The sequence below is a fragment of the Phoca vitulina genome, unplaced genomic scaffold (assembly GCF_004348235.1).
Source record: "Phoca vitulina isolate PV1807 unplaced genomic scaffold, GSC_HSeal_1.0 scaffold13, whole genome shotgun sequence".
Classification (NCBI taxonomy): Eukaryota; Metazoa; Chordata; class Mammalia; order Carnivora; family Phocidae; genus Phoca; species Phoca vitulina.
In genome coordinates, this window is record NW_022589716.1 from 3,601,569 (window position 1) to 3,625,979 (window position 24,411).

The 24,411-nt window shown below is 56.1% G+C and overlaps 3 protein-coding genes across 4 annotated transcripts in view; all 3 read right to left on the minus strand.

Annotated features, from left to right (window-relative positions):
* Positions 1-3,076: 3,076 nt before the first annotated feature.
* On the minus strand, positions 3,077-9,819 carry HAPLN4 (hyaluronan and proteoglycan link protein 4). Of its 2 annotated transcripts, none has more exons than XM_032412528.1 (5): positions 9,667-9,819; positions 8,624-8,741; positions 7,967-8,329; positions 6,074-6,409; positions 3,077-5,665 (listed from the first exon to the last, which is right to left on the minus strand). In XM_032412528.1, the coding sequence occupies exons 1-5, from the start codon at positions 9,667-9,669 to the stop codon at positions 5,274-5,276; spliced, it is 1,212 nt and encodes a 403-aa protein (XP_032268419.1). In that variant the 5' UTR covers positions 9,670-9,819; the 3' UTR covers positions 3,077-5,273. The 2 variants fall into 2 exon arrangements, with proteins under 2 accessions (XP_032268419.1, XP_032268418.1); XM_032412527.1 differs by having other exon boundaries at positions 9,640-9,819.
* Positions 9,820-10,325: 506 nt separating this feature from the next.
* TM6SF2 (transmembrane 6 superfamily member 2) lies at positions 10,326-17,523 on the minus strand. The gene is made up of 10 exons (XM_032412529.1): positions 17,373-17,523; positions 15,642-15,748; positions 15,115-15,212; positions 14,943-15,046; positions 14,455-14,537; positions 13,936-14,060; positions 13,637-13,738; positions 13,233-13,325; positions 12,432-12,551; positions 10,326-11,490 (listed from the first exon to the last, which is right to left on the minus strand). The coding sequence occupies exons 1-10, from the start codon at positions 17,465-17,467 to the stop codon at positions 11,284-11,286; spliced, it is 1,134 nt and encodes a 377-aa protein (XP_032268420.1). The 5' UTR covers positions 17,468-17,523; the 3' UTR covers positions 10,326-11,283.
* Positions 17,524-20,095: 2,572 nt separating this feature from the next.
* SUGP1 (SURP and G-patch domain containing 1) overlaps positions 20,096-24,411 on the minus strand; it is a 32,230-nt gene continuing 27,914 nt past the window's right edge. The window contains exons 9-14 of the mRNA XM_032412530.1: positions 23,683-23,789; positions 22,631-22,808; positions 22,101-22,207; positions 21,114-21,259; positions 20,902-21,031; positions 20,096-20,486 (exon numbers count right to left, since the gene is read on the minus strand). Of these exons, the coding sequence (XP_032268421.1) occupies positions 20,460-20,486; positions 20,902-21,031; positions 21,114-21,259; positions 22,101-22,207; positions 22,631-22,808; positions 23,683-23,789 (695 nt within the window). The 3' untranslated portion in view covers positions 20,096-20,459. The remainder of the gene's footprint in view (positions 20,487-20,901; positions 21,032-21,113; positions 21,260-22,100; positions 22,208-22,630; positions 22,809-23,682; positions 23,790-24,411) is intronic.

Sequence of the window (24,411 nt, forward strand, 5' to 3'; positions counted from 1 at the left end):
GGTGCTGGAGAGATAATGGTGAGCAAGACAGACATGGCCCCTGGGAGGTGGTCAAGGAAGCCTTCCTCGAGGAGGTGGATGGAATCTAAAGGAGGAGTAGTGTTAACTAGATGAGAAGAGGAAGAAAGGAAGACAATTGCAGGCAGAGGGAAGAGCAAAGGCAAATATCCTCTTGCAGAAAGGACATGCTTTATTTGAGAAACAGCAAGGAATCTGTAGTGGCTGGAGCAGAGTGATAGAGGTAGATAGTGGAAGGAAATGAGGTCAGAGACGCAGAGGATGGACCACTCAGGGCCATAGAGGCTGTAGTGAGGAGTTTAGGCTTTATTTAAAAAGCAATAATGACAAAAACAAAACAAAAAGCAAAGCAAAACAAAAAATATAAACAAGGTCAAAAGGTAAATGCCAAGCTTGGGAACAATTTTTCAAATCAGAGAGAGAGGACTTGTCTTAATACATAAAGAGCTCCTACAAACTAATGGGGAAAAAAGACTGATAATCCAATAGCCAACTAAGCAAAGTCTATGAATAAAAAGTTGACAGAAAAGGAAATACAGATGCTCTTAAACTACAACATATACTCAACAAAATAATACACATTTTGCAAGGACACCAGGATGAACAAAGAGCATATTTAAAAAGAGAATCGAATAAATTTAACAAGAGAGGGGACTTGCATTGATCAATGATGACAACATACCCAAACTGCGAATGATTTATGACTTCCTCACCCACCTGCACTTAAGGTCAAAGTGGAGGATGTTTGTTCAGCCTCACACATAATAAGAGAATTGCAAGTGACAACCACAATGAGATACCTTTTTTTTTTTTTTAACCTATCAGGTTGGCTAAAATAAAAAGTGGTAACACACGATGCTGATTAGGATGTGTGGAAAGAGGCAGGTACATCCATTACTGGTGGGGTATAAATTGGCCCCACCTCTAAGAAGAGGTAGAGATCACTATCAAAATGGCCAGTTTAACTCCTTGATTAAACAACTCTTGATATCATACTTGCACTTGTGTGAGGTGATGTGAGAACTTATTATTAACAGCAAAATAGGGGTATCTAAATATCTGCCATTAGAAGATGGGCTACAAAAACTATGGTGCATCCAAACAATGAATACTCTGCCAACGTTCAAAAGAATGTGGGGGTGGGGGATCTTTATATGGTGATTGAAACTATCTCAAAAATACAGTCTTAAGTAAAAGAAGAGTGACTTTAAAAGTAAACATGGCACATGAATGTTCATAACAGCATTATTCACAATCACCAAAAGGTGGAAAACCCCAAATGTCCATTAACTGATGAATGAATAAACAAAATGTGGTATATACATACCACAGAATATTATTCAGCCATAAAAAGGAATAAAGTCTTGATACATGTCACAACATGGATGAACCTCAAAAACATTATGCTGAGTGAAAGAAGCCAGACAGACACAAAATGGCACATATTATAAGATTCCATTTATTTATTTATTTATTTATTTATTTATTTATTTATTGAGCGTGAGAGCGAACAGGGAGGAGGGGTAGAGGGAGAGGGAGAGAGAGAATCTCAAGCAGGCTCCACGCCCAGGTTGGAGCCAATGGAGGGTTCCATACCACCACCTGAAAACACAACCAGAGCGGGGAATCAAGAGTCAAAAACAAAACAAAACAAACAAAAACAAAAAACCCAAACGACTGAGCCACCCAGGTGCCCCTATATTATTCTATTTATATGAAACATCAAGAATACGCAAATCTATAGAGACAGAAAGCAGATGAGCAGTTGCTAGGGCAGAGGGGAGGGGAAAGGGAAGAATGGGGTGCATTTGCTTAATGGGTATGGTGTTTCCTTTGGGGATGATAAAAATGTCTTGGAACTAGATAGATATGTTACAACACTGTAAGCTGTGTAAATGCCATTTGTGTAAAAAGGGGGGAAATACATATGCATGTTTGCTTGAATGAACATAAAACATCTCTGGAAGGGCTTGTAAGAAACTTTGGATGTTTCCGGACAGTGAACTGGGTGGTGTAGGGTGGGAAAGAGCGATTTTTTGGAATATCTGACGTCAGGAAGGGTTCTATCCAGGTTGCCAGCCCTTAGCTCTCCTTCAGGTGGTCCCTGGAGACCTCCACTCCAACAATGAAGCGACTCCAGCAGAAAGAAGGTTCCCTTGGCCCAATTGGTTCTCCAAAATCCCAGGGGCTCAGTCGCACGGTCCACCCGCTTCCCTATCCCTCCCTGAACCAATCAGGGCTTCCCAGGAGGTGTGCCACAGCATTCATTGGCTGAACTGGAAGGGGGTGGTGTCAGCCCCTCTGACTCTCATTGTACGAGTGGTGGTTAAAAAGTTACATATTCATGAAAAAAACTAGGAAACTGGAACCGCGGAAGGGAGAGAGGATGCCAGCAGGGAAAAGCCGGGGTGAAAGAAAATCCTATGCACTCATCCCTGGAAATATGCCCCTACCATTCCCCTATTCAAGGAAATGAAGGCCCAGCTGGGGCCCAAGGCAGTCTAACCAAGGGGCTGGGCCCTGCCTTCAGATGAGTGGTTTGAGTCTCTGGGAGCTCTGTCACATCTGGTATTGAAGGATGAGCGGTAACATCGACTATCTCACGTCTACAGCCTAATCACTTTTACATGTTTTTCTCTTCTCCCTTTGCTTGTATCCCAGAAACTTTCAATGTTTCTCCGTCCACGATCCCCCCACCCCAACTCCACCTCCGCACCACGGAAAATTGCAATCTGCCTTCCTGGTGCAAGAATTTTCCATCCAGTTTTCCACACTTTGTGCCTGGGGGATTGACAGGAATCACTGCATGTGTCAACGACCCAATCAGGACAGGGCTGAAAAGGGCCAGACACATGGGGGATGATGCAAGGAAGAGAGTGAAGGCAGAATGGGGGAAGGCAGAGGGGGAGAAATTGGGGAGTGAGGATGCTCCTGAAGAATGAGGGGGGATGCTTCCCAACCAAATCATCACCATACCTCCCCCCGCCCCCAGCTGGGAAACATTTTGTCCACCAAAGTGCATTTATGAAGCAATTACCCACTGGCTGTCTCATTTTCTCATTCATCCAAAAAAAAACCCACACGTTTTTTATTGAGTCCCTGCTGTATGCTTGGCACTCACTGGGACCTCAGAACAGATCTGGTACAGAGGAGGAAACAGGCTCAGGGGGGTTTGTCACTTGGTCACAGAGGCAGAATTCGAACCTGAGCCCACCTGATTTCCAAAACTCACAGATGGGTTTCCTCAAGATGGATGTGACAAGGGGGGGGGGGGTTGTTCAGGAGGGCACACTGTCCTACTCCATGGAAGACCTTGGAGCTGAGGTCTCCCATAGCTGGAGTGGCTTTGTTCATGGACCATCTCTCCTGAACTGGCTCTCAACACTGGGGGTGGGGGGCGTCTGGCTGGGTCCTGACTTCTTAGCACAAATTGCACTTTAGAACCTGGAGCTCACTGTGGATTTTGAAGCTTAAAAACATTCCATCTCTCCTGGATCTCTAAGGAGTGAAATGTGGGGCAGGGGGGCAGTTAGAGGGGAGAGGAGCTCCGTGATAATGGAGATGTGGTCTAGAAGGGAAGGGGGGAGCCCAGTGCTTGCATGGCATAGAGGGCCAGGGCTGCCATAGTCAGTTTGCTCATCTGTACGGCAGCAATGCCAACACCTGGGGGTTGCAAGGGTCTCGTGCACTGTTGTCTGGCATATAGTTAGCGTGCAAACGAAGGGTGTCCAGCAGCTCCAGAAGTCCAGCCATATCTGGGGATGCTGCCCGGGGCTGGGCCTATCTGGTTAAGGGGCAGACATGAAGCCCGAAGGGGTGCAGTTCCAGCCCATGGTAAGAAGCTCCTGAGAGCTGGGAGTTGGTTGTCATGGGGACGATGCTGACAGTCTCTATGGTGATAGTTTGGTGGGGCGGGGGCCCTGCTGACCTGGGAAAGCCTACGGGGAAAGGTGTTCTGTTACCTCAGAGACCAGAGTTTGGTCTCCATGGTAACAGCTATGGGGTTTTAGCAGCTTGGAGGCAGAGTTTGGAGGGTGGCAAGGAGCTGGGGTGCACTGGGGAAAGGGGCAGCCTGTTCCCACGGTGAGAGCTGGAGAGCTGAATGTTGGGTCACTCTCCGGACAGTTTGGGGTGGGGAAGGTGGTCTTCATGGCTGTTGGTAAGAATGGGGACATCCAGAAGTAGAGTTGTAGCTCTCTGGTGTCGCGGAGGCGAGATGGGAAACGTGTGGTATCCATGGTTACAGCTGGAGGAGGGAGGCACTATCTTCCTGGGTGTGACTGATGAGGGAGGGCTGTGCGACTAGGTTACAGGTAGAAGTTGGGCTGGTCGCCTTGGTAACAATGGGACGTGGGACAGTTTGTCTCCAAGTGAGTGACATGGATCCTATGGATCCCTGGGCCCAAGGGATGGTCTCTTTGGTGACAGCCAGGAAAGAGGCCGTCCATCAGGTGGGAGCGGATTTTCTCCCTCCAAAGAGATACCTGAGGGGAGGGGCATGGCCACCAGTCATGCGAGCCAGCTGGGGCATGTCATTCTGTTTAAGTGGTGACAGACAAGGCTGGTCTCCCCTGAAAGGAGGGGCGGGGCTGTTCAGGGTGACCTGGGAACATGGCCTGTTAGTCTGCAAACTTCAAGGGATTCGCAGCGAAAGGGGCAAGAATGGGAATACCCAATTTCCAGGTCATCACAGGGGAGAGGACAGAAGCCCAGACTCCATGTGAGCACGGGGGCGTGATCACCTGGTGAGCTCCGAGGTTTCTCTACATGTGAGGGGGAAGAGGGTTCAGTGTCCAGATGACCATAAGGGATCAGTCTTCAGTCTCCAGGGAGATGCAGAGGGCCTGAGGCCAATCTCCAGATAATCCTGGGGGTCCAGCCTCCAGGAGACCGCGGGGTGGGTGGTCCTGTCTGTTTTCCAGTAACCTCGGGAGGAGTGGCCAGTCTTCAGAAGACCTCAGGGTCTGTTGGCCTCCAGGGGTCTTCAGGGGGCATGCCCCATCTCCTGGGGGAAAGTCGAGGGAGGAGGGGAAATCCACCGTCCAGGAGAGGTGGAGGCTTGATCAGTCTCCGGGAACTGGCCAGTCTGTGAGGACCCCAGGGGGCGCAGCCAGTGTTCAAAGACCACAGGAGGCCTGGTCAGCCCGCAGGGCACCGCAGGGAGCGTGGCCAGTCTCCAGTCACGTGGTCTGTCTCCAAGAGACCGCAGAGCACTCGGCCAGCCGCCAAGCACCCCAACCAACTGCGCCCAGGGCCTAGACGCGCAGCGGGGTCCAAGCAGCGGGGTCGCGCGCGCCTCCGGCCCAGCCGCCGCCTCCGGCCCAGCCCCAGCCCCAGCCGCCGGGTGCGGGGTCCGGCGCGCCGGGTGCACGGTAGCAGTAGACGCCGAAGAGACGGCGCGTGGCGTCGGGGAATCCCAGGCTGCGAACGCCCGGCCGGCGGCCGCCGCAGCGCGCGCGCGGATTCACGATGGGGTAGCGCGCGCTCCCGTCGGCCAGCCAGCCCGCCGTGCAGCGGTCCAGCAGCTGCAGCTTCCACGCAGCGAACAGCTGTCCCACCTTGGCGACGGCCGCGCCGCGCGCCGCGCATGCACGCGCTGCTCCCGAGAAGGGCACAGGCCGCAGCGGCTTCAGGAAGAACACACGTCCTGCAGTGGAGTGGGGGAGAGTGGTTAAGGCCGCTCCTGGGATCTGTCCTTCTCGGGATTCAGGACGCTTCCCACCCCCACGTGCCTGCAACCCAGGATCCCAGCCAGAGGATTCAGGAACACCCTCTCCCCTGCAGTCCTGGACCCCAGCCTTGGCCAGGGCAGTGTTGATGCCCGGCGACGCTTGGTTGCTGCGCCATGGCAGTCCGCGGGTGGGATATCCTGGTCTGGGCCCCCAAGGGCCGGAGTGGATAGACGGGCTAAAAGGAGGAAACTGAGAGGGTGGGAAAGAGATTGAGAGGGAGGGGGACCCGGGAGAGGGCTCTCTGGGGGCGGGGCCTCACCGGCAGGGCGGACCCCGAGCCTGTGGAGGGCGGGGTCTCCTTCCTAGGGGCGGGGCCTACACACCCGGGAGGTTGGATGTGAAGCAGAAGGCGTCGTAGCGTTCTCCGGCATTGTGGCGGTAGCCGTAGTTGCGCACACCCCCGGAGGCGGTGCCGCCGCCCGTCCCGGCGCTCCCAGCTCCGCCCAGGCCGCCGCAGGGCTCCCGGGGCTGGCTCACCGGGTACTGCACGGAGCCGTCGCGCAGCCAGCCAGCGTTGCACCAGTCCAGGCCGTCGCGCCAGGCCGCGTGCAGCTGCTCTGCCGACGCCAGGATGCCGTCCTGCTCGGCGCAGGCGCGCTGCGCCTCCGTGAAGGTCAACTTGTAGCGGCCTCCACGGGGGTGGTAAGGGAAGACAACTCCTGGGAGGACGTACGTAGGGGGTTCAGCTCGGGAATCCCAGCCCTCCCCTACCCGCCTAACATCTGGGGTGCTGCGTGACTCTTCAACCTAGACTTTCCACTCCATCCCTCACTCTGGACTTAGACCTGACCACGCTGTTCCCAAGCTCACACCCCTTGTGATCCCTTTGCCGTAAGCTTGGGATTCACTTGACTCTCCCTCTTAAGATACTTAATCATATCCATCCCCTTTCCACCACTGGAGACCTCTGCTTATGTACTTTCCACTTCTTCCATCTGCTCAACTCCTATTCATCCTTCAAAACCAACCCCCCACAACCCTTCTCCCTTCAATCTTTAGTGCTTCTGACATTCCCCCAGCACTGGGAGCTTCCCTCTGGTCAAGCCCTGAGCTGATGGAGCTGGGAATGTCTGTGTCCAGTGCTGACTCCCCCACAGGGAGCCCCTGAAAGTATGACCCTGGGCAAAGACCTCTTTGATCCCCAGCATTGTCCAGGGCAGTTCCCACTGGTTTCTCTTCCACCTTCAGTTTTTAAAACTTGCTCTTCATTGGACCCACAGTCAGCTCAGCTCAGCAGCATTCTGCGTGTGTGTTTGAGGGGCAGACCCTGGAGGTGCAGATGCATCTTTCAGCAGACGCAGGGAGGAGCAAACAGGGGCCAGAAAGAACACCTAGAGGCTGAAGACCGAGGCTCGAGTCCTAGCTCTGCCACTCACTTGCATGTACCCTGAGCAGGGTTCTAATCTCTCTGAGCTAGTTGCCTATCTGCTGGTACTAGCATCTCCCTCAAAGTTTTTGGGAAAATTAAACAAGAGACTTGTTTAATTTGGACAATAAAGGAGAGCTGCTGCCATTATTGTTATTTGCTATTGTTGGGAGGTACAGATTCTGAAATCTCTCCTAGAATCTTCTCGGATGGGCTGAGGAAGGCAAACCAGGTGGGAGAGAATTCTTCAGGTAGAAACCCCACCTCTCAGCTCCACAGTCAGCCAATCAGAGCATCCCATCTCCCAGTCACAGTGATTGGCTCATGGATGGGCACATGACTTAACCTGGGCCAATGAGGGACAACTCTGGGACTCTATAGCTAGCACTGCTAGGAAATTAACTGCTAAATTGGAGGATGGAAGCCTGGCACTACTTTTTGGCTCCATCAGGGGAAACCTGCCTGAAGAAAGCCCACTTAGGGAAAGAGAGCTGAGGGAGGAATTCCTGACATGGTGTGAGTGGATCTCCCTGGATCTCACCTCCAGGGCTTCCCAAAGTCCTTACTATTGACATTTTAGACTGGATCCTTCTTTGCTGTGGGGGGCTGTCCTGTGCATTGTAGGATGTATTGCAGCCTCCCTGGCCTCTACCCACTAGATGCCATCAGCAACCCCTTTCTAGACATTGCCAATGTTCTTGGTGAGCAAATTCGCCTCAAATCTGAACAATTACCCTACCCTACCAAGCCTCAAATTCCTTTAGGCCAACTTGATTTGGTTTCTGTCCTTTGCAATATTTCCCACTCTCCTCCCTTAGACACATGCTTTATTCCATCCACAAGCTGTTACCTTCCAGGTCCAGCTTGACCATGCCAGTGTCATCCTCCAGCTCATTGGTGACCTCGCATTCATAGCGCCCATAATCCTGCAGCGTAACGTTTCGGAGAACCAGGGAGGCATCCCCGGGTCCATCGCCCTGCAGCTCCGCACGCCCACGGTAGCTGCCAAATGCTCGGTGCTGGGGGCCCAGCGCCACGAAGACGTCGGCAAAGGCCAGTGGGTCCACCACCTTAGTCCACTTGAGACGGACGCCGTCGTGGTCGTGGGCGGCTGCCTCATAGTGGTAGCGGCAGGGCAAGACGATGGTGCCACCCCTGTGACTGACCACCTGCCCGGGCGCCGTCTGCACCACCACCGAGCCCGACTCACCCTCTGCGGGAGGGCCAAGCAGGGTTCAGAAGAGGTCCCAGGGGGCGGGATGGGAAACCGGGGGAAGGGGATCCCAGGGAAGTGTTGTGAGAAGAAGGCTTGGGCCGAGGTCAGGGGATCGGAAGGTTAAAGGATATCAGGAAAGGGAACTGGGACTCAGAGGAGGAGGGGTTGGGGGGGAAGTATGACCGTCAGGAACGCTCCGTACCCTACCCTCTATATCCTCCCTGCAGCCAGGCAATCACATTCGGCCACGGCTCCTGCGGGGCAAGACCCGCTTCGGCTATCCAGACTCACCGAGCACGTGCACGACCTTCTTGCGTCCGCGCTGCGCCCCTGCGGGGGCCGTGAGCAGCAGGACTCCCCAGGCCGCGGCCCAGAGCGCGCCGGGACCGAGGGCCGCCCGAGCACACACCTGGGGGCACAGGGTACTCAGTCCAGCCTCCTGGGCTTTGCCTGTCGGAGGACTAGCCCCCTGACCTTCGTTCCCCACGGCGCGGACTTCTCGCCTGCCCAGGTCCCCCACCCCGGCCAGGGTCCCAGAGGACTCTCCCAAGGAGAAAGCTGGCAGACCCTCCCAGCCCTCACCCCCTGTCCCCCGCATTCTCCCGGGACTTCACACTCTAGCTCCTACGCAAAGCCCACGCCCTCGGGCTCACCTGCCCTCAGTCCAGCGCGGGCAACCCGCCAGATCCCCTAACCCCGACCCCGGCCGCTCGGAGCTCCGCCCCCTTCTCTGGCCAGCCCAGGCGGGGATTGGGAGGGAGGGGGGAGGAGCTGGAGCAGTGGCAGCGGCAAGGTTATCCGTGCGCCAGGAGACTGCAGCAAACCTGCCGGGGTGTGGGGGCGGCGGGGGGGGGAAGAGGGGGGCGCGAGGGGTAGAGCCAGAGAGAGGTAGAGACACGGGGAGAGAGCGAGGAAAGGGAAAGAGACAGAGACAGAGAGAAAAGCAGGGAGAGATGGGGATAGAGAGGGAGAGATTCAGAGAAGGGTAAGGAAAGATGGAGAGAGACAAGAGACTGAAAGGGAGAGAGCAAAGAGAGCAAGAGGGGAAAAGAGAAGAGGGGGCTTGTAGGTAGGGAGAGACGGAGACTCAGAGGAAAAGAAAAGGGACCAGTACGACAAAAAGGGAGAGAAAGTGGGGAGAGGCGGAGAGGGATATAAAAGGAGAGGCAGAGTTCGAGAAACAGAGATACAAGAGGGTGAGAGACGGAAGGGATTGGAGAGACGGAGCGGGGAGAGACTGAGAAGAGGAACACGGAGGGACGTAGATACAGACACAGAGCGAGACAGAATCCCAGAGAGGGACCTACCGGGACCCGCGTCCGTGACCCACTCACCATCTTGCCCGTGCGGCCCCCGCCGAGCGGCCCCTACGCGCCGGGACTGCGCTCCCCGCACACCCAGGAAGGACTGGGCAAGTCCCTTCGGGCGGCGCAATCCCGGCGTCTGCCTGCAAGGGGAGGAGGGAAGCGGTTGGGGGTGCGGGGAGGAGCTTTAAAGGGAACGCGGCGACGCGCGCTCCGCGGAGAAACCGGGGCGCGGGCGGAGGAAGGACTGCACTAGACAGCGAATGCAGGACCACGTCGCTGATCTTGGGCGGGAAGAGGAACCTCTGGGCCGCAGTTTAACTCTCTTTAAAATGGAGGGCCGGGGCGGGGGGGCGGCCTGACGGAGTCTTCCATCTAGGATGCCCAAGGTGAGCCAGTGGCTTTGGCCTGCAGGTCTGTTTTCCCATTTGTCACTTGGTGGCCATCGTCTCGTCCTGGGCTCTGGCACCCAAAAGGTGCTCACTCTGAGGGTGGGGCCCCACAACAGTGAAACACACTGCAGAGGGAATATGCAGCAACAGGTCCAAATCTGACTCTCTCACCTGCTGTAGGACCTTGGAAGAGACGCTTGGTCTCTCTGAGCCTGTTTCCACCTCCAGGAAATGGAGTGCTGGTTCTTTGGTGAAGATCCAATGATTAGACACACAATAGGTGCCTAATAAATGTTGGTAGGAGCGGGGAGCAGGGGAGCCTGATCAAGCCCCAGACCCACTCTGGGCCTGAGTCACCCCCAAACCTGGCCCTTTGCCCAAGTTCAAAAATCGAATCAGGAAAAAATATGCCTTTCCCCAACCCCTTGGCGGCCTCTTCAGCCTGTTTCCCCAAAATATGAGCCAACCATACAGCAGAGGCAGGGTTATAGGGTCCATGGTTGGATGGGCTAGGCTGGCGCTGGGTCCTTTAGCTCAGCTGCATCTAGGAGCCGTGACCTCCGACCAGGACCTTTACCACCTACAGGTTGTTTCCACATCTGGACTATAGGGTGAGATCCAGCATGTAGCACTTGAGTTTGGCCCTTGGTAATGGTATATTGTAGGTGCTTAATAACTGTGCCACGCCATTAGTTATTATAATTTATTGTCAGAGCTTGGATTTTTGATTTTTCTCTCCTGATCGCGACCTCAGGCAGGTCTTTGGACCTCTCTGAGCCTCAGTTTTTCCCATCTGGAAGATGGAGCTGTGCACACCAACCAGAGGCAGACTTCTGCTGGCCAGTACCTCCAGTTCCTGATGTTCATGCTGGCAGTGATGGGCAGGCCCGTCTGAGAAGCAGGTCCCTCACCTCTGAATCCCAAAACACTCAGGCAGCAGCAGTATTTGGGCATCAAAAGTTTTGTGTTTTGTTTTGTTTTGTTTTTACTAAAAGGATCCATGGGGGTACGATGGGTAAATTCTGGAGTAGGACAGTCTGTGTGGGATTGGGGTACCGTGACAGCTGAGCGTGTCTGGCCCTCAAGGGAACATCTGGCCCCTAGTTGTCCCATCCCATGCGTTGGCCTGATACCACCATAGCCAGGACCAAAGACACCTGGAGATGTACTTCCTGCCTCTAAAAGACCCAGCCCACCCTTCCCAAGCAGGGCTGTCTGAGCATGGAAACAGAGTCCTGGGGAGTCCCCAGCACTCTCAGAGATCCTTCTTGTGGTGGTCCAGGGGACCAGGGGGCGGGCGCAGGAAGAAGGCAGGCTGCCACAGGCAGCGGAAGGCCAGCAGGTGGGGACCCAGCGCATACAGCAGGTTGCACCCGAAGAAGCAGGCCCAGGCGTCATCAGGCACACGGTAGGTGAAGGGCGTGCGCACGTGCATGGAGGCACCCATGTGCGAGAACTGTGCCTAGTGGCCATACAGGGAGGATGTATGTCAGGGGCCAGGAAAGAACAAGTCCCAGCATCACCAGCATCCCACCCTAGGGAGCCCAGAGGGTCTCTGTCCCTCTCACTGGCTGCTGGCCTGTCTCCCTTCTCTAGCCCATCTGTCTGCCTCTAAATATCCCTGTCCCCACATTTCCTGTGTCCTTTTCCATCTGGCTGTGAGCCTCTCCCCAGCTGTCTAACCAGAACCATCTTCACTCTCTGCTGGGCCCTCCCTGTTTCCCATCTCCTTGATCTGGGTCCAGTTCCTCCTCTTGCTCTTCCCTACCCCAAGCAGCACTTGACATTTGACACAAATCCTGTTGATTCTACCCTGGGGATGTCTTCTTGGTCTCCACTGCTCAGGCCTAGGCCCAGGCTTTATCACTTTCCATCAGGAACCCTGAAACAGGCCCCCTAGCTCTGACTGGGCCCTCTACAGCTCAGACACATTCCATGGCTCTTCCACGCTCAGAGTTCAAAGCCCTCAGCATCTAGCTGTCAAATTCTCTTGCCTCTGCCTCTATCCATGTTGTGGCTGTGCTAAACCATTATCCCCCTTGGCATCTTTATGCTGTTCCAATTCCTGAAATGCTCTTCCTTGCCTAGAGAACTCATACCCATACATCAAAGCCCAGCTCCTAGGCTTACTCTCCTAGGAAATCTTTCCCTTCTGGAATTGCTCTCAGCCCCTATCCTTCCCTCTCTCCAGTTCTGACCACACCCCCCCCCCATGGGGTTGGGAGTGTTAGTGTCAGGTACTTTCTCCCCGAGACTGGGGAATCCTAAGGCATCAAGCTGGGGCTGGCGCCTCTCAGAGGCTCAGCATCCCCCTGCTCAGGGAAAGCACAAAAGCAATTGATGGGTAGGCAGAAACTTTCTTCCCTACAGACCCCACCGCACGTCCCCCACACCCCACCATACCTGGCCAACAGCTCCAGCAAACACCAAGGCCCAGTCAGGCAGCCAAGAGCAGCCAGGGAAGATGAGGGCATAAGCAGCCAGGCCAAAGAAGGGCAGCACGTAGAACATGTACACTAGCATCTGAGGGGCATACAACCCACAGGATGAGCAGCAGTGGCCTCCCTGAGCCCCCTGAGGTGGAGGCCCCAGGGAGGATCTGGCCAGCCTCAGAACCCACCCATGATGGGGCTCTCTGCACGTCCCAACCCTGTGCACATTGCTCCTCGATATCTGCCCCTCCCCCAACCGCCGCCACCACTTGCACACACACTGAGCCCACCCACGTTACTCGGGAAGTGGCACGTGACCCTGGCCTGGCCAACTGGAACACTCCAGCCCCCCTGGCCATAATGATCAGCAACAGGATGTGCACGTTATTCAGTGATGATGGCACGCGGGCCCATCAGAGTCTGCCTGAGATTTGTGCTCAAGGTCTGGAGAAATAATCGCTCACATTCCTCTGGGGTGGCTAAGTAGGGCAGATGGAGGCCTGTTGCTGCCCAAGGCTGTCTCCACAATCCCACAAAGTGACTACCTGGGAGTAGAGTCCAGGCAAAGAAAGCAGAGCCCAGAGACAGAGTTATCCTTAGCTCCTAGATCCAGCCATACTTGAAGACCATATCTGTCTTCATTTTGGAAGACAGACATTTTTGGTAGGACAACAGACTGACTTGTGTTTCTGGTACCTGCTTCAAAGAGGACTTGCTAGACCTCTACCGATGGCAGGACCATATGGCCCTCTCTTCCCAGCTGCCCTCTCACCTGCACCTTCGGATAGGCCACGGGGTCCCGTAGGTATGGCTCGTATTGATAGATGTAGACAAAGCAGGCATCTGTGGGGCAGTCAAGCACCACCTGGGGCAGACAGACAAACCAACAACCCACCTCAAACATTCTTCCCACAAGAAGCCTTCTCCACCCTCCCAGACGGCTCCCATACCCCTTGCTCTGGCCTCCCCGAGGCTTGGTTCTTTCACTTTGGTGGGAAGGTTACAGAGAATGGGGCTTTGTCATGGAACACTCAGATCAGACTTGATGAAGAACTTCCCTGGATGACCAGACAGGCGAGCAGTGGCCTTTTTGCACTGGTGAAAGGAACATGGTTGGTGGGGACAGGAAAGGGGGTTGGAGGTAGAAGAAAGGTAGGCTGGCCACTGCAGACTCACCAGGCCCCGGAAGAGGGTGAAGAACCCAGCGAGGGTGAGGTATATGACAAGGGCCAGGTCAACCGGGCGTCGCAGGATGCCCTTTCTTTGTTCCTCCTGTACCTGCCCCATGGGAGAGAGACAGTGTGAGAAGTCGGGTATCCAACAGGCACTCGATAAAGGCTCATCCCTTCTTTCCTAAAGGCCAACGAGATCCTTCCAAAGAGGCAATGTTTTTGATCAGAAGCAACTCTAATTGGGGGGAGGAGGGGCATTCGGGCATGTTGGCACAAGGAACTGTCTGGCGGCAAGGCACTTACCACACTGGGGGTACAGCAGGTTGGTGCCCGGGACTGGTTGAAGACCCTCATGCCAGCCCAGCATGGGACTAGCACATAGGGGATGGCAAGGAAGAAGGCGGGTCTGATCTCTGAGCTGTATTTACCTGTCATGGTAGGAGAGAGGGGGTGTCACTCAGCGAGGATCACTCAGGCCTGGCCAGACCCATAGGTGAATCACACCAGAGTCCCTGGCTGGAAGTAATAATTCATAAATGCAGTCTTTATTCAAGCTCTAGCACCTCTGGCTCCCCACTGTTCATAAGATGGTGTCCAGACTCCTCAGCCTGGCCTGCCTCGATTTATTTTCTGGATATGGCTTCTATATTTCAGTTGTTCTTTGCTTCTCCTGGATACATCTTGGGTGTCCCTCTTGCTCAGCCACCCCCACATACTGGGCTGCCTCTCCCCTCTACCTCCCAAGACCTACCTATGAACCTTTTAGGCGCAGGACAGTAACCCAGCCTGAGGAGACGGGATCCTTCAAAGTCCAGTCCTTACCAAGGAGGTTTCCTGGGAGGAATACCAGGATGCTCATAATGAAAGATCCCAGCCAGTAGAGTCCAAGGTTCCGGTATCTCTTCCTAGGGTGGGGGATGAAGGGGTGACCAACAGATGCCTGTTCCCCAGTCTCAGAGCCCTAGCCATGGCCCAGAGTCCACCCTGGGCTCCCCAGCTCTGGGTCCCTCCCAGTTTTGTCCAGGACAGAAGGGACAACAGGGAGATGAATGGGGGACTGAACAGACCATCTGTCCAGGGACAGAAGTGGTTGCTTAGGCACAGGGGTGTACAAGAGAAGAGAGCTGACTACCACCTACACCTGTGACATTCCTTGGAACCTTCTCCTGGCCACTCCTGGCTGGAGCCCTAGAGAGGCCTGATTTCCCCTACAGACACTGCTGACTGCACCCAGGCATGGGACCCCACCTGAGAACTTGATCTCCTTCCCAGGATCCAGGTGCCACCACCCCCACTCCCCCGCCATGCACCTTCTGTGGATGGCACCAGCCATGGCCAGGTAGAGGACGTAGTGAACCGTGCCGTCCCAGTAGCAGATGAAGACTCCATGTGCAGTGCGCAAATACGGCTCTCCCTGCAGGGGCAGGTCAGGGTTCAGCTGGGCAGCAGGGCGGGAGGCATCCCAGGCGGCCCCCTACATACCTCCTTGGTAAAGAACTCCATGAAGCCCACCGCGTAGCCATCTTCCTGGAGAGCAATAAGGAGGTCCACCACCGAGGTGAAGGCGAAGACAGCGAACACTGTGGGAAAGTGGGCGGGGCATGGCCCGGATGTGGGCGGGGCCTGGGGCCACTCTTCTGGGAACCAGAGTCCAGGCAAGGAACCACACCCAACTGCTCCCAGTCGCCACTCCACAAGTCACATGACCCATAGCCCTGCCTCTTGAGGAGGCACAGTCCCTGCCTTTGGGGGGCCTCAGGCTGAGAAGGCACTGACCCTGCCCTCAGGAAATCCCAAAGTGATGAGGAAGTATGGTCTTTCAGGGGTTCCCAGTCTGATGGGAAGATACAGTCCTGCTCTCAGGAGCCCCAGGTCTGAAGGGGGAGGCCCTCTGAGGTTCCCCAACCAATGAAGTTTCTCCAGTCTTTTTAAGGTTCTCCAGCCTGATGGGAGCCCTTCAAGGGGATGGAGGAGGCCCCTGCTCACACAGTTCTCTCCGACTGACTCACCAGCATAGAGTGGGTCATAGTAGATCTTGCCGGGGGACAAACTGTTGTAGATAGCCACAAAAAGCAGGCCCAGGATCAGGGTACTCATCAATGCCAGCCCCAGGGGGCTGTGGAGAGGGAAAACAAGTCAGAGAGGCCAGGCCCAGTGCTGAGGTCTCACCCACCCTGGTGAGGGCAAAAGCAGATTCTAGGATGCTCCAGATGTTGAGACTGAAGTGTCTTTCCATCCAGGAATCTTGTTCCCTGCAACTGCCCTTTCCCATCACTAGGCTGTTGCCTGAGCTGTTTCTCCTTCCTGGAAACTCCTTCCAGAAGTCTCTTCCACTTGGCAAATGCCTACTCATCCTTCGTGGCCTATCTTTCATGGCTCCTCCTCCAGGAAGCCCTCCCTGACTCCTTAGAATCATTGCCCAACTTAGGCCAAGTACAGAGGGGGCATCAGTCAACTCTTTCTGACTATACAATCCATCCCGTCACTTGCTGATATGTGTTTAACTCAATTTGCTGTCAGTCATTCAACATCACCAAGCCACTCTGTGGTCAGATCCAGCTCCCAAGCCCCTGCCAGGTCTCTAGTGCTCAGCACTGTACACCTCACTTTCTGAAACTCCTGACTCCTCCTAGCTGAAGTCCAAATGCTTCTATCAACTCCACCCCACCCCTGCCCTGATCTGCCCCATCAACCAGATAAGACAGGTCAACCAGTTGCATAGATAAGAAAAAGAAATCAGGTTGGAAGCCTCCAACACAGGTGGGCAGAGTGGGTGGTTGGGAAAGCTATCCAGGTTCCCAGACTCCTCTACACTTTCTCCAGGCTCCTACCTTCTCATGGACCTCTCTGACACCTAAGATCCCCATCCTGGCCCCATCTGACCAACAATGACAATTATAGTAATCAGATAAGACCACACAAGTCTTTGCACACAATTTGTAATCCTTAACTCTAACTATGGGACGAGGTCGAGGACTATGTTCATTACACACTGAAGAAACTCAGGCTCCCAGAAGCAACCTGACTCATTCATCCAGGGGGATGGAGCCAGGAATTTGTACCCAAGGAGACAACCCCACAGGCAATACTCCCCGTACCCCATGTCTTGAATTGAGCTAGGTTTGGGAGTGTGAGGGGCTTGCATATGCCTGGTACTCCAGTGGCAGGATCCACAGGGCTGGGGGTTAGTTTAGGAGACAAGGGAGGTCACAGCATGTAGGCGAAACTGAGGCTAAAGACAGGTGGGCCAAATCTTAACAGGAGAAAGTCTCAGGCCTGAGAGAGGCAATGGAGGGGCCATCTGCTAGGGTTGGTGGAATAGAACGCGTGTCCGAGTGTGTCAAGAGCTGGGTCATCAGGCCATTATCTGGGCCAATACTTTGACCTTTGGTAACTTTGGAGCTGGGCACATCCCTGGGAAACCCCAGAAACCCTCCAAAACTTTGCCCTGTGGGGAGGCTCTGCTTCTCAGTCTCCTTTCTCCTCAAGCCCTAAACGTCCCAGGAGCGCCCCCACCCCCACCACACAGCCTCCTGGCCGGCGGAGAGGGGACTTCAGGTTGGATGGGGCTGGGGGTAGTTCTGGCCTAGGTCCCTTCTTCCTGGCAGGAGCTGCGCAGGGACTCGGGGCTCGGGGGAGCCAGGCTCGCCGCCCGTGCATCCTCTCTCCCCGCCACCGCCAGCGCGGCCCCGCCGCCCGCCCCCCTCCCGGTGGCCGCCCTGGCCTCTCCCCTCACGCACTGCGAGAGCGCCGAGACGTGGTTGAGCGCATAGGACAAGGGGAGGGCGCCGAGCGACAGAGCCGCGATCTTGCCGGCCAGCGGCGGGATGTCCATAGTGGCGGCGCCCGGAACCCGGCTCGGTCCCGGCGCGGCCTCCAGGGCGCTCGGCTCCTCCGCGGCCGCGCGTCTGGGGTGGGGGGAGGGTGCCGGGGACCCGGCCCCGCCCCGCCCCGCCCCGCCCCGCCCTGCGCAAAGGTCGCCCGCCGCTGCGCCCTGGTCTGGACGCCTTACCTTGACCGTCCAGCGCGCTCCCGGGGAGCCTCTGAGGCCCCTCCCCCTTGAAGCGTCCCTTCCCCCACCCCTCCCCCGGCTTCACCGTCACCGGACTCAGCGCGGTTCTCAGTGGCCTTCTACGCCGCCCAGCCTCAGCTTCACTATTCAAGGCTAGAACACCATGTCTCCGGACGCTTCCGCTCGTGAGGCCCGGGACTGCAACCTGGAGGCCCTGGGCCAGCAGCTTCATTCTAAGGGAATTTGTTCTCCAGGCCTCCTTCTGCACTTCTGCTTTCTCCGTCCTAAGCCACCGGTGTACCTACCTCGACCCTGAAGGGGACCCTTTTTAATTCCACATTCCCTAGACCTTCTTCCCCCTAGGATCAAAGGGGCATTGGCGGCATTCTGCGCCAATGGAGGAACCTCAGTCGCTTGGACACAAGGAGTTGCCTTCAGGGCCCTTGGATTTGAGTGTTCACACAGTGGCCACACACATTTAAACACGTGTCCGGGTGTAAAGCTTTGACTGGGTCTGGGGATCATCTCAAGGCAGGCAGCCAAGGTCATGGGTTGGGCGGGTCCCTTGAAGGACTCTGTGTGCTGTGTTCCTTCCATGTAGCCTGGGCACCTCGTGGGCAGCTGAGGCTGTGTCCCTGCTCAGTGGGTGGTGTCAAAGGGAGGGAGTCCAAAGGGTGGGCTTAGATTAGGCGTGGATTGCTAGTTTGGTGAGTTTAGAAGTGTTTCTGGCAAGGAGAATAGCTCAGGCCCGGGGTTGGGGTGTGGCGGGGCGGGGGGGGGCGGGGTGCTGCACCAGGGAGGGGACTATAGTAGGGTGGGGAGAGAATTAGGAGGCAACCGTCTCCAACCCGCTTTGGACTCTCGCCCATGTGTTACTTGTGGCTGCTGGAAAACAGTGAGCAGGTGCCTTTGGGGAGGCCCACAGTCTGTGTGTGGGGAAGATTCTAACCCTCACCCTTTTTCCATGCAGCCCCTTGGCCTTGTGCCACCTGGGTCCCATCTCTGAGCCTGGGTGACAAGATGATCTTCTGGCCACCGACCTGACAGCCTCCCTCCTAGCCTCCCTCCCAGTTGTCCATTGCCCATGGGTTAAGTTCAGGTTCCTCTGGGCTGACCTGAGGCTCCAGTCTCGTTTCTTGACTTTTCCCAACTCTAGCGGTGCCAACACCCCCCAGGCCTCTTTCCTGTCTGCAAGATGGACCCTCTAGTATTTCCTCAGCCCTTAAAGCAGATCCCAATGTCCCCTCCTCCAGGTAGCCCTCTCTGCCACCCCAGCCCCGCTCCTCCTCCTCCAAGGCCAGGGGTGTCTGATCCAGCTCTGTCTAGCAACCTGGCCTTGCATCTGTGTCTGGGATGTGCATGTGCATGCACACCGAATTTGGGGCCCATTCTCTTCCACCTCTCCACTTGCCTGGGGGTAAAGTCCATGGGCTAAGTCTGGAGAGCCTCCAGGTCACTAATTCAATTGAAGGGTGACCTTGACCTGGATGGCGACGTGCCTGGGACCAAGGCCTAGGATCCCTATCATTGGAACCTCTGGCTGCCCAGAGCTACTCTTGTGCTCAAGACCTGGGACCACTGGGCAGCCTCCACACATGGGAATGTCACCCCTGGCCCTGCCCTGGGCATAGTGTCTATGGAAGGGAGACAGGGTGGTATATGTCATCCCTGCCTGGGCTCTTGTGCTGAGACTCCCAGTCCCTGGATGCCCTCCTCCCCCATACTGAGACATTCCCCAGGCTGCCGCCAAGACAGCACCCAGTTCCTCTTTGCATTTATCAGTCTCAGGTTCACCACCATGTACACAACAGACTGGCTGCCAGGGGGCAGAGCCTATCCATCCAGTTCACACAGTTGGTGCTGTTTACTAAATGACTACGAGAATGGAGGCTGGCCCAGAAGCCTAACTCCAGCTGGAGTCTTCAAGCCCCTGAGCCCACAGGGGTTGAGCAGGACCCACTAGGCACATGTGTGGGCAGATGGGTGGGTTGTGGGGATCCCTCAGGGCTCCAAGCCATACTTTAAGCAAGGCTCTTGGATTCCTAGGACCCCACCCAAGCTGCTCACTCAGCAGCTGCAATTGAATGAGATCCCCAGGTAGTCTTGGCACAAATATGAGGTGCAGGCTCTGGAGATGTAGGGAGCACTTGGCATGCTGCATCTGTCCACAGAGTTGTCCCCTAAAGGCACGAGCCCCAGGGACTCCTGTGTCCACCCCACTGGCTACTGGGGTAGCCTGGGCTGCAGCTGTCACAGATAAGCTTCGGGGAGGGGCTGTCAACGCCACCTGCTGGTGAGGTGACTGGCACACGTGTGCCCTGGGTCCACCTGCCCCACAGATCTGAAGAGGGCTGGGCCCTGTCTGGGGACCCCTTCCAACCTAACTCCTGCAGCACAGTGCTACACTGGGAGGTCCCTGATGCCCCTGGTCCAGGTGCAGCCAGGTCTTGGCTGGTCAGCCACCAGTCTCTCTCAGAGGATCTGTGGATCCTCCCCTCAACTCTAACCCAGGCTGATGGTGAGGGGCCCCACAGACAGATTTCTAGATGGTTCTCTCCTATTTCTCAGGCACCAGGGAGCTTTCCCAGCAGCATCCCAGCCCCATCTGCCCAGCCCAGCCCTGCTGCTATGGAAACAGAGCGGTTTCTGGTGATGGCAAAACCAGGCTGCCCTGGTAGGCAAGCACTGGAACTTTAATACACGGCATGACACTTGAGACAACGGGAAGGGCAGGCAGAAATGCAGGCCAGAACATTCCACAGTCCAGGGAAGGTCGGTCGTTTGGAAAATACAATTGTGCGTTTTTCCAGAATACTCAGTAGTAAGGCCGTCTGGGGTTGTTCTGTGAGAGGCAAAAAAGGAAAAGGGGAGGGGATCAATGCTAAACACAGTGGTTCCTCCTGCCCAGAATGTTCCAGGGACAGCTAAGCTCACAGAGGGGAGGGCAGATGGAGAGATGGGGAGTTGCTAGTGAGACCTGGCTTAGCTGGACTGGGGAAGGAGAGACAGCTCTGTTACCAGCACTGCCACCCAGTTTTACAAAAATCCCCCAAAAGATGACATGGGATGTGCCCCGTCGGCTTATCTCTCCTCAGAAGCATGATGACAGCATGGCAGGAATGTGAATTCTTGTTCTGGAGAACCCAGTCCATGGGGGCTTCTGCCTGAGAAACGCTTTGCCTGTAAACTGCCACCCCCGTGCTGAGATTCTGGGCAGCCCAGCCAGGAGCCATATGGGGCGCTAGGGACACACGCACCAGGGGGTTGGGCCGGAAGCGGTAGGCCAGCATCATCCTCTTGCGGAAGGCCTCATACTCATCATCCTCCTTGGAGAGCTCAGCTGGCCGGTCGATGCCAAAGCCTGCTCCATCTACTGTGGTGGTGCCTCTGCGGAGGGGTGACAGGGCCAAGTGAGCAGGGGGCCGGGCGGATGCCAGCAGGAGGAGTGGCAGGGGGTGTATACACTCACTTGTTGACCGGGTTCTTGATGCCCTGGCCCTCTGAGCCCAGCCCGTCGCCCTCCTTCCAGCCCATTTTCATCAGCATCTGGTAGCCGATGTTCTCCACTGTCAACTTGAACTCCTTGTACTCTGAGTAGTCAGGCTCTCGGCCCTCCTGCAGGGCAAGGAGGTGGCTGTCATCCACCAGGGCTGCAACTGTCCCGGGTCCTGGCTCTGGCCTGAATACCACCCCTTCCCACCACCAATGGCCTGACTGGCCGCTGGGACCATCTGCCCATCTGCAGCCTCTGCACCAGGTCAGATTCCTTAAGAACAGACCAAGATGCTCCTTTTCAGGGTCCCCAGGGTCAGACTCTGTACCAAGCTGCCTGGTGGCAAAGTCAACGAGGGCAAGGTGACGGGTCACACAGGCTTCACCCACCATGGGAAAGATCAATGGTTCATCAGTAAAGAAAAGTCCTAGGTTCTGAGGGCAATTCGTTACACAGAATGCTAAAAAGATGGGGTCAATAAGGTGACCGCCTTATTGATGAGGTTATGCAGTACACAGCAGTTTTACAAAAATCCTCCAAAAGATGACATGGGATGTGCCCCGTCAGCTATCTCTCCTCAGAAGCATGATGACAGCATGGCAGGAATGTGAATTCTTGTTCTGGAGAACCCAGTCCATGGGGGCTTCTGCCTGAGAAACGCTTTGCCTGTAAACTGCACTTAATTTTTTCCACTGAAAGCAGAATTTCCCTGAAGCCCTGGGAAATGTTTCTAAAGCGGCAGCTGGGCTGCTTTCTGCTATTTCCCTCCACAGACGGTGTCTATCATCAACAGATGCCTCCCGAGGCAAGAGGGCCCAGCTCCCCCTGTGAATGAAGGGGGGCCCCCGAGGCTGCCTCAGGCGCCTGTCTCATGAGGCTAACAGGAGGGGCTGGGCCACCGGCGTGGCTGCCTGCTGGCCAGCCCACAACAGGAGCTGGTGCCCGGGGATCCTCCCAGCTCACCTTCAGGGCCTTAAAGGTTTCCATGAACTTCTCCAGCTCATCTGGTGGCAGGAAGTCTCCGATAAAGTGCTTGCCACGGCCCATCTTTGTCAGCTGCTCGGCCCACTCTGCCCAGAGAAGCGGGGGGGAAAGTGAGAGAAAGGAAGAGGGCGGAGAGCGGGCCAGGTGGCCCCCCGGCACAGGTATGAGTCTTGGGCAGGGTGCGGGGACTTTGGGTCGTAGGGGAATGAGGCAGCTGGTTGAGGCCCCGACCCAAACCCTGCTCCTCCAAGCAGCCCTGCTAAGCGCCATGTTCAAACAGCCACAAACGCTTAGAGAACTACTTTTTCCCACTGAGGAAACGGAGACAGAGAAGCCGAGTCTCTTGCTCCAGGCCGTACACATCGTGCAGGCGGCTTAAGACCCCAGGTGTGCCTCTAGGTGCCTTCCTGAGCAGGTGAGTGGGGCCTCCTGAGCCTGTGGTGCCTAGGGCATGGCCTCACCCACGTATCCTGTCCCTCACCCCACCCGCAAGGTGCTCCTCGGCGCACCCCGAGTCTTGTCCATCTCCATGCGCCGCAGCTGGTGTTCCCAGGTGCCCAGCTCACTGTCCACCTCCTCGTCACTGTCGTAGCCGTGCTGGTGCTGCTGCAGGGCCTTCTCCCACAACAGCTGCATGTCCTGCATCGCACGCTTGTGCTGCATGATCATGTCGTACATCTGCTGCATCTGCGGGCCGCACACACCAGGGAGCAGTGCCAGGGGGGACACGTGCAGGAGGCCAGTCCCTTCGCCTTCCCTGCGCATGTCAGGTGCCCTCACCCTTCCTGCTTTCTGCCCTCCCCAGGGCAGGCATGTGAACAGGGCCCGGAGCAAGTGCTCAAGAAAACACAAGGTCTGGTATCAGGGCATGCCCTGGGTTCCTTGAATCCCCGTGTGAGCAGGTAGCACCCCTCTCTGCCTCACCCAGTCTGGCCTGGAACCCAGCACATCCTGGGCACCCTTGCTGTGGACACCAAAGGAGGGCACCGCAGGCCCCTGACCACAGAAGGGTTGAAGGTGAGGTGATGGGGCTGCCAGCCTGGAGAAGGTGACTGGGGTTGAGTGTCCCCAAGGACCAACAGACAGGTGCCTGTAGTCCCCCCGGGAAAGAAGCAGAGAGACCAAGCCAGCCCTCACCCCAATCACAGTCCAATACCAACTGAGCATTTGTCACATTGTTCAGGGCCCCCAGTGCTAGCCAGGCCTGTCCTGTACTGGCTGCTGGGGAACACTGGAAGGAAAACTTAAAAATGGAGACTACCTAGTCAGGAAGAGCCCACAAGCGTGTTGGGGAGTAGCTGTAGAGCACCAGCCTCAGGGGCTGCCCAGCCAGTGTGAGAAGGCCTCAGCTCTGGGTCCAACGCAGGCTGGGGAGGGCCCTTGGGAGGTGGAATGCGGCTGACAGGGGCCTGCTGCCCAAGGACCTCTCCCCTGACTGTGGGATCCACCCAGCACAGGGAGGCTCAGAAAGAACGCGACACAACCACTGAACTATGAGATGAGGCGGGGGACGATACTCCACCAGCTCCTTTGGAGCCTGCCTGCTCGGCCCCAGACTTACCTCCTGTTGCTCCTTCAGCTGCTTCTTCTGGGCATCTGACAGCTCCGTGACACCCACCAGACCTACGGGCTTCCCTTTCTCATAGCCAAGCCCCTTGAGGTCCTGAACTGGAAACAAAACACAGGCTGGTCAACAATGGATGCACGGGTCCAGACCTGCTCCTGCATGTGGCACAGTGTCCAGGCGCTGATGACATCTGAGGCACCCAGCACACATGACAGAGCCTTCACATCACAGCAGCTGGTATCCCGTGTCATGGGGTGACCGCGGGGGCCTCACCGGGCTCTATCACAAGCACCCAGTTTCATCCTCATGTGACCCCCAGGCAGACTCTATACCCCCACGTTGCAGACGCCAACATCAGAACTTAGAGATCCAGGGCTTCGCTCAAGGTCACGTGTCTGACGGGTGATAAGACGAGGACTTTGCAAAGGCAGACATAAGAGTGGAGATAGCATGTGCGTGTGTGCGTGTGTGTGTGTGTGCACATTCACACACCGACTCTTGGATATAAGCCCTGCAGGGAACAGACACCCAGCGTAGACGCACAAGGGTTCAGAGTCTGGCATAAGACTCAGCTGTGTGGCTGTTAGCTCCTTCCGGGGAGGCAGCCGACCATCCTCAAAGCAACTGACATTTAATTTGGCATCAGCTTCGGAGCTTGGCTGGAGCCAGCAACACTAATGCACATGAAGATGCTGTGACGGCCCCATCTGGGTGGCGGAAACC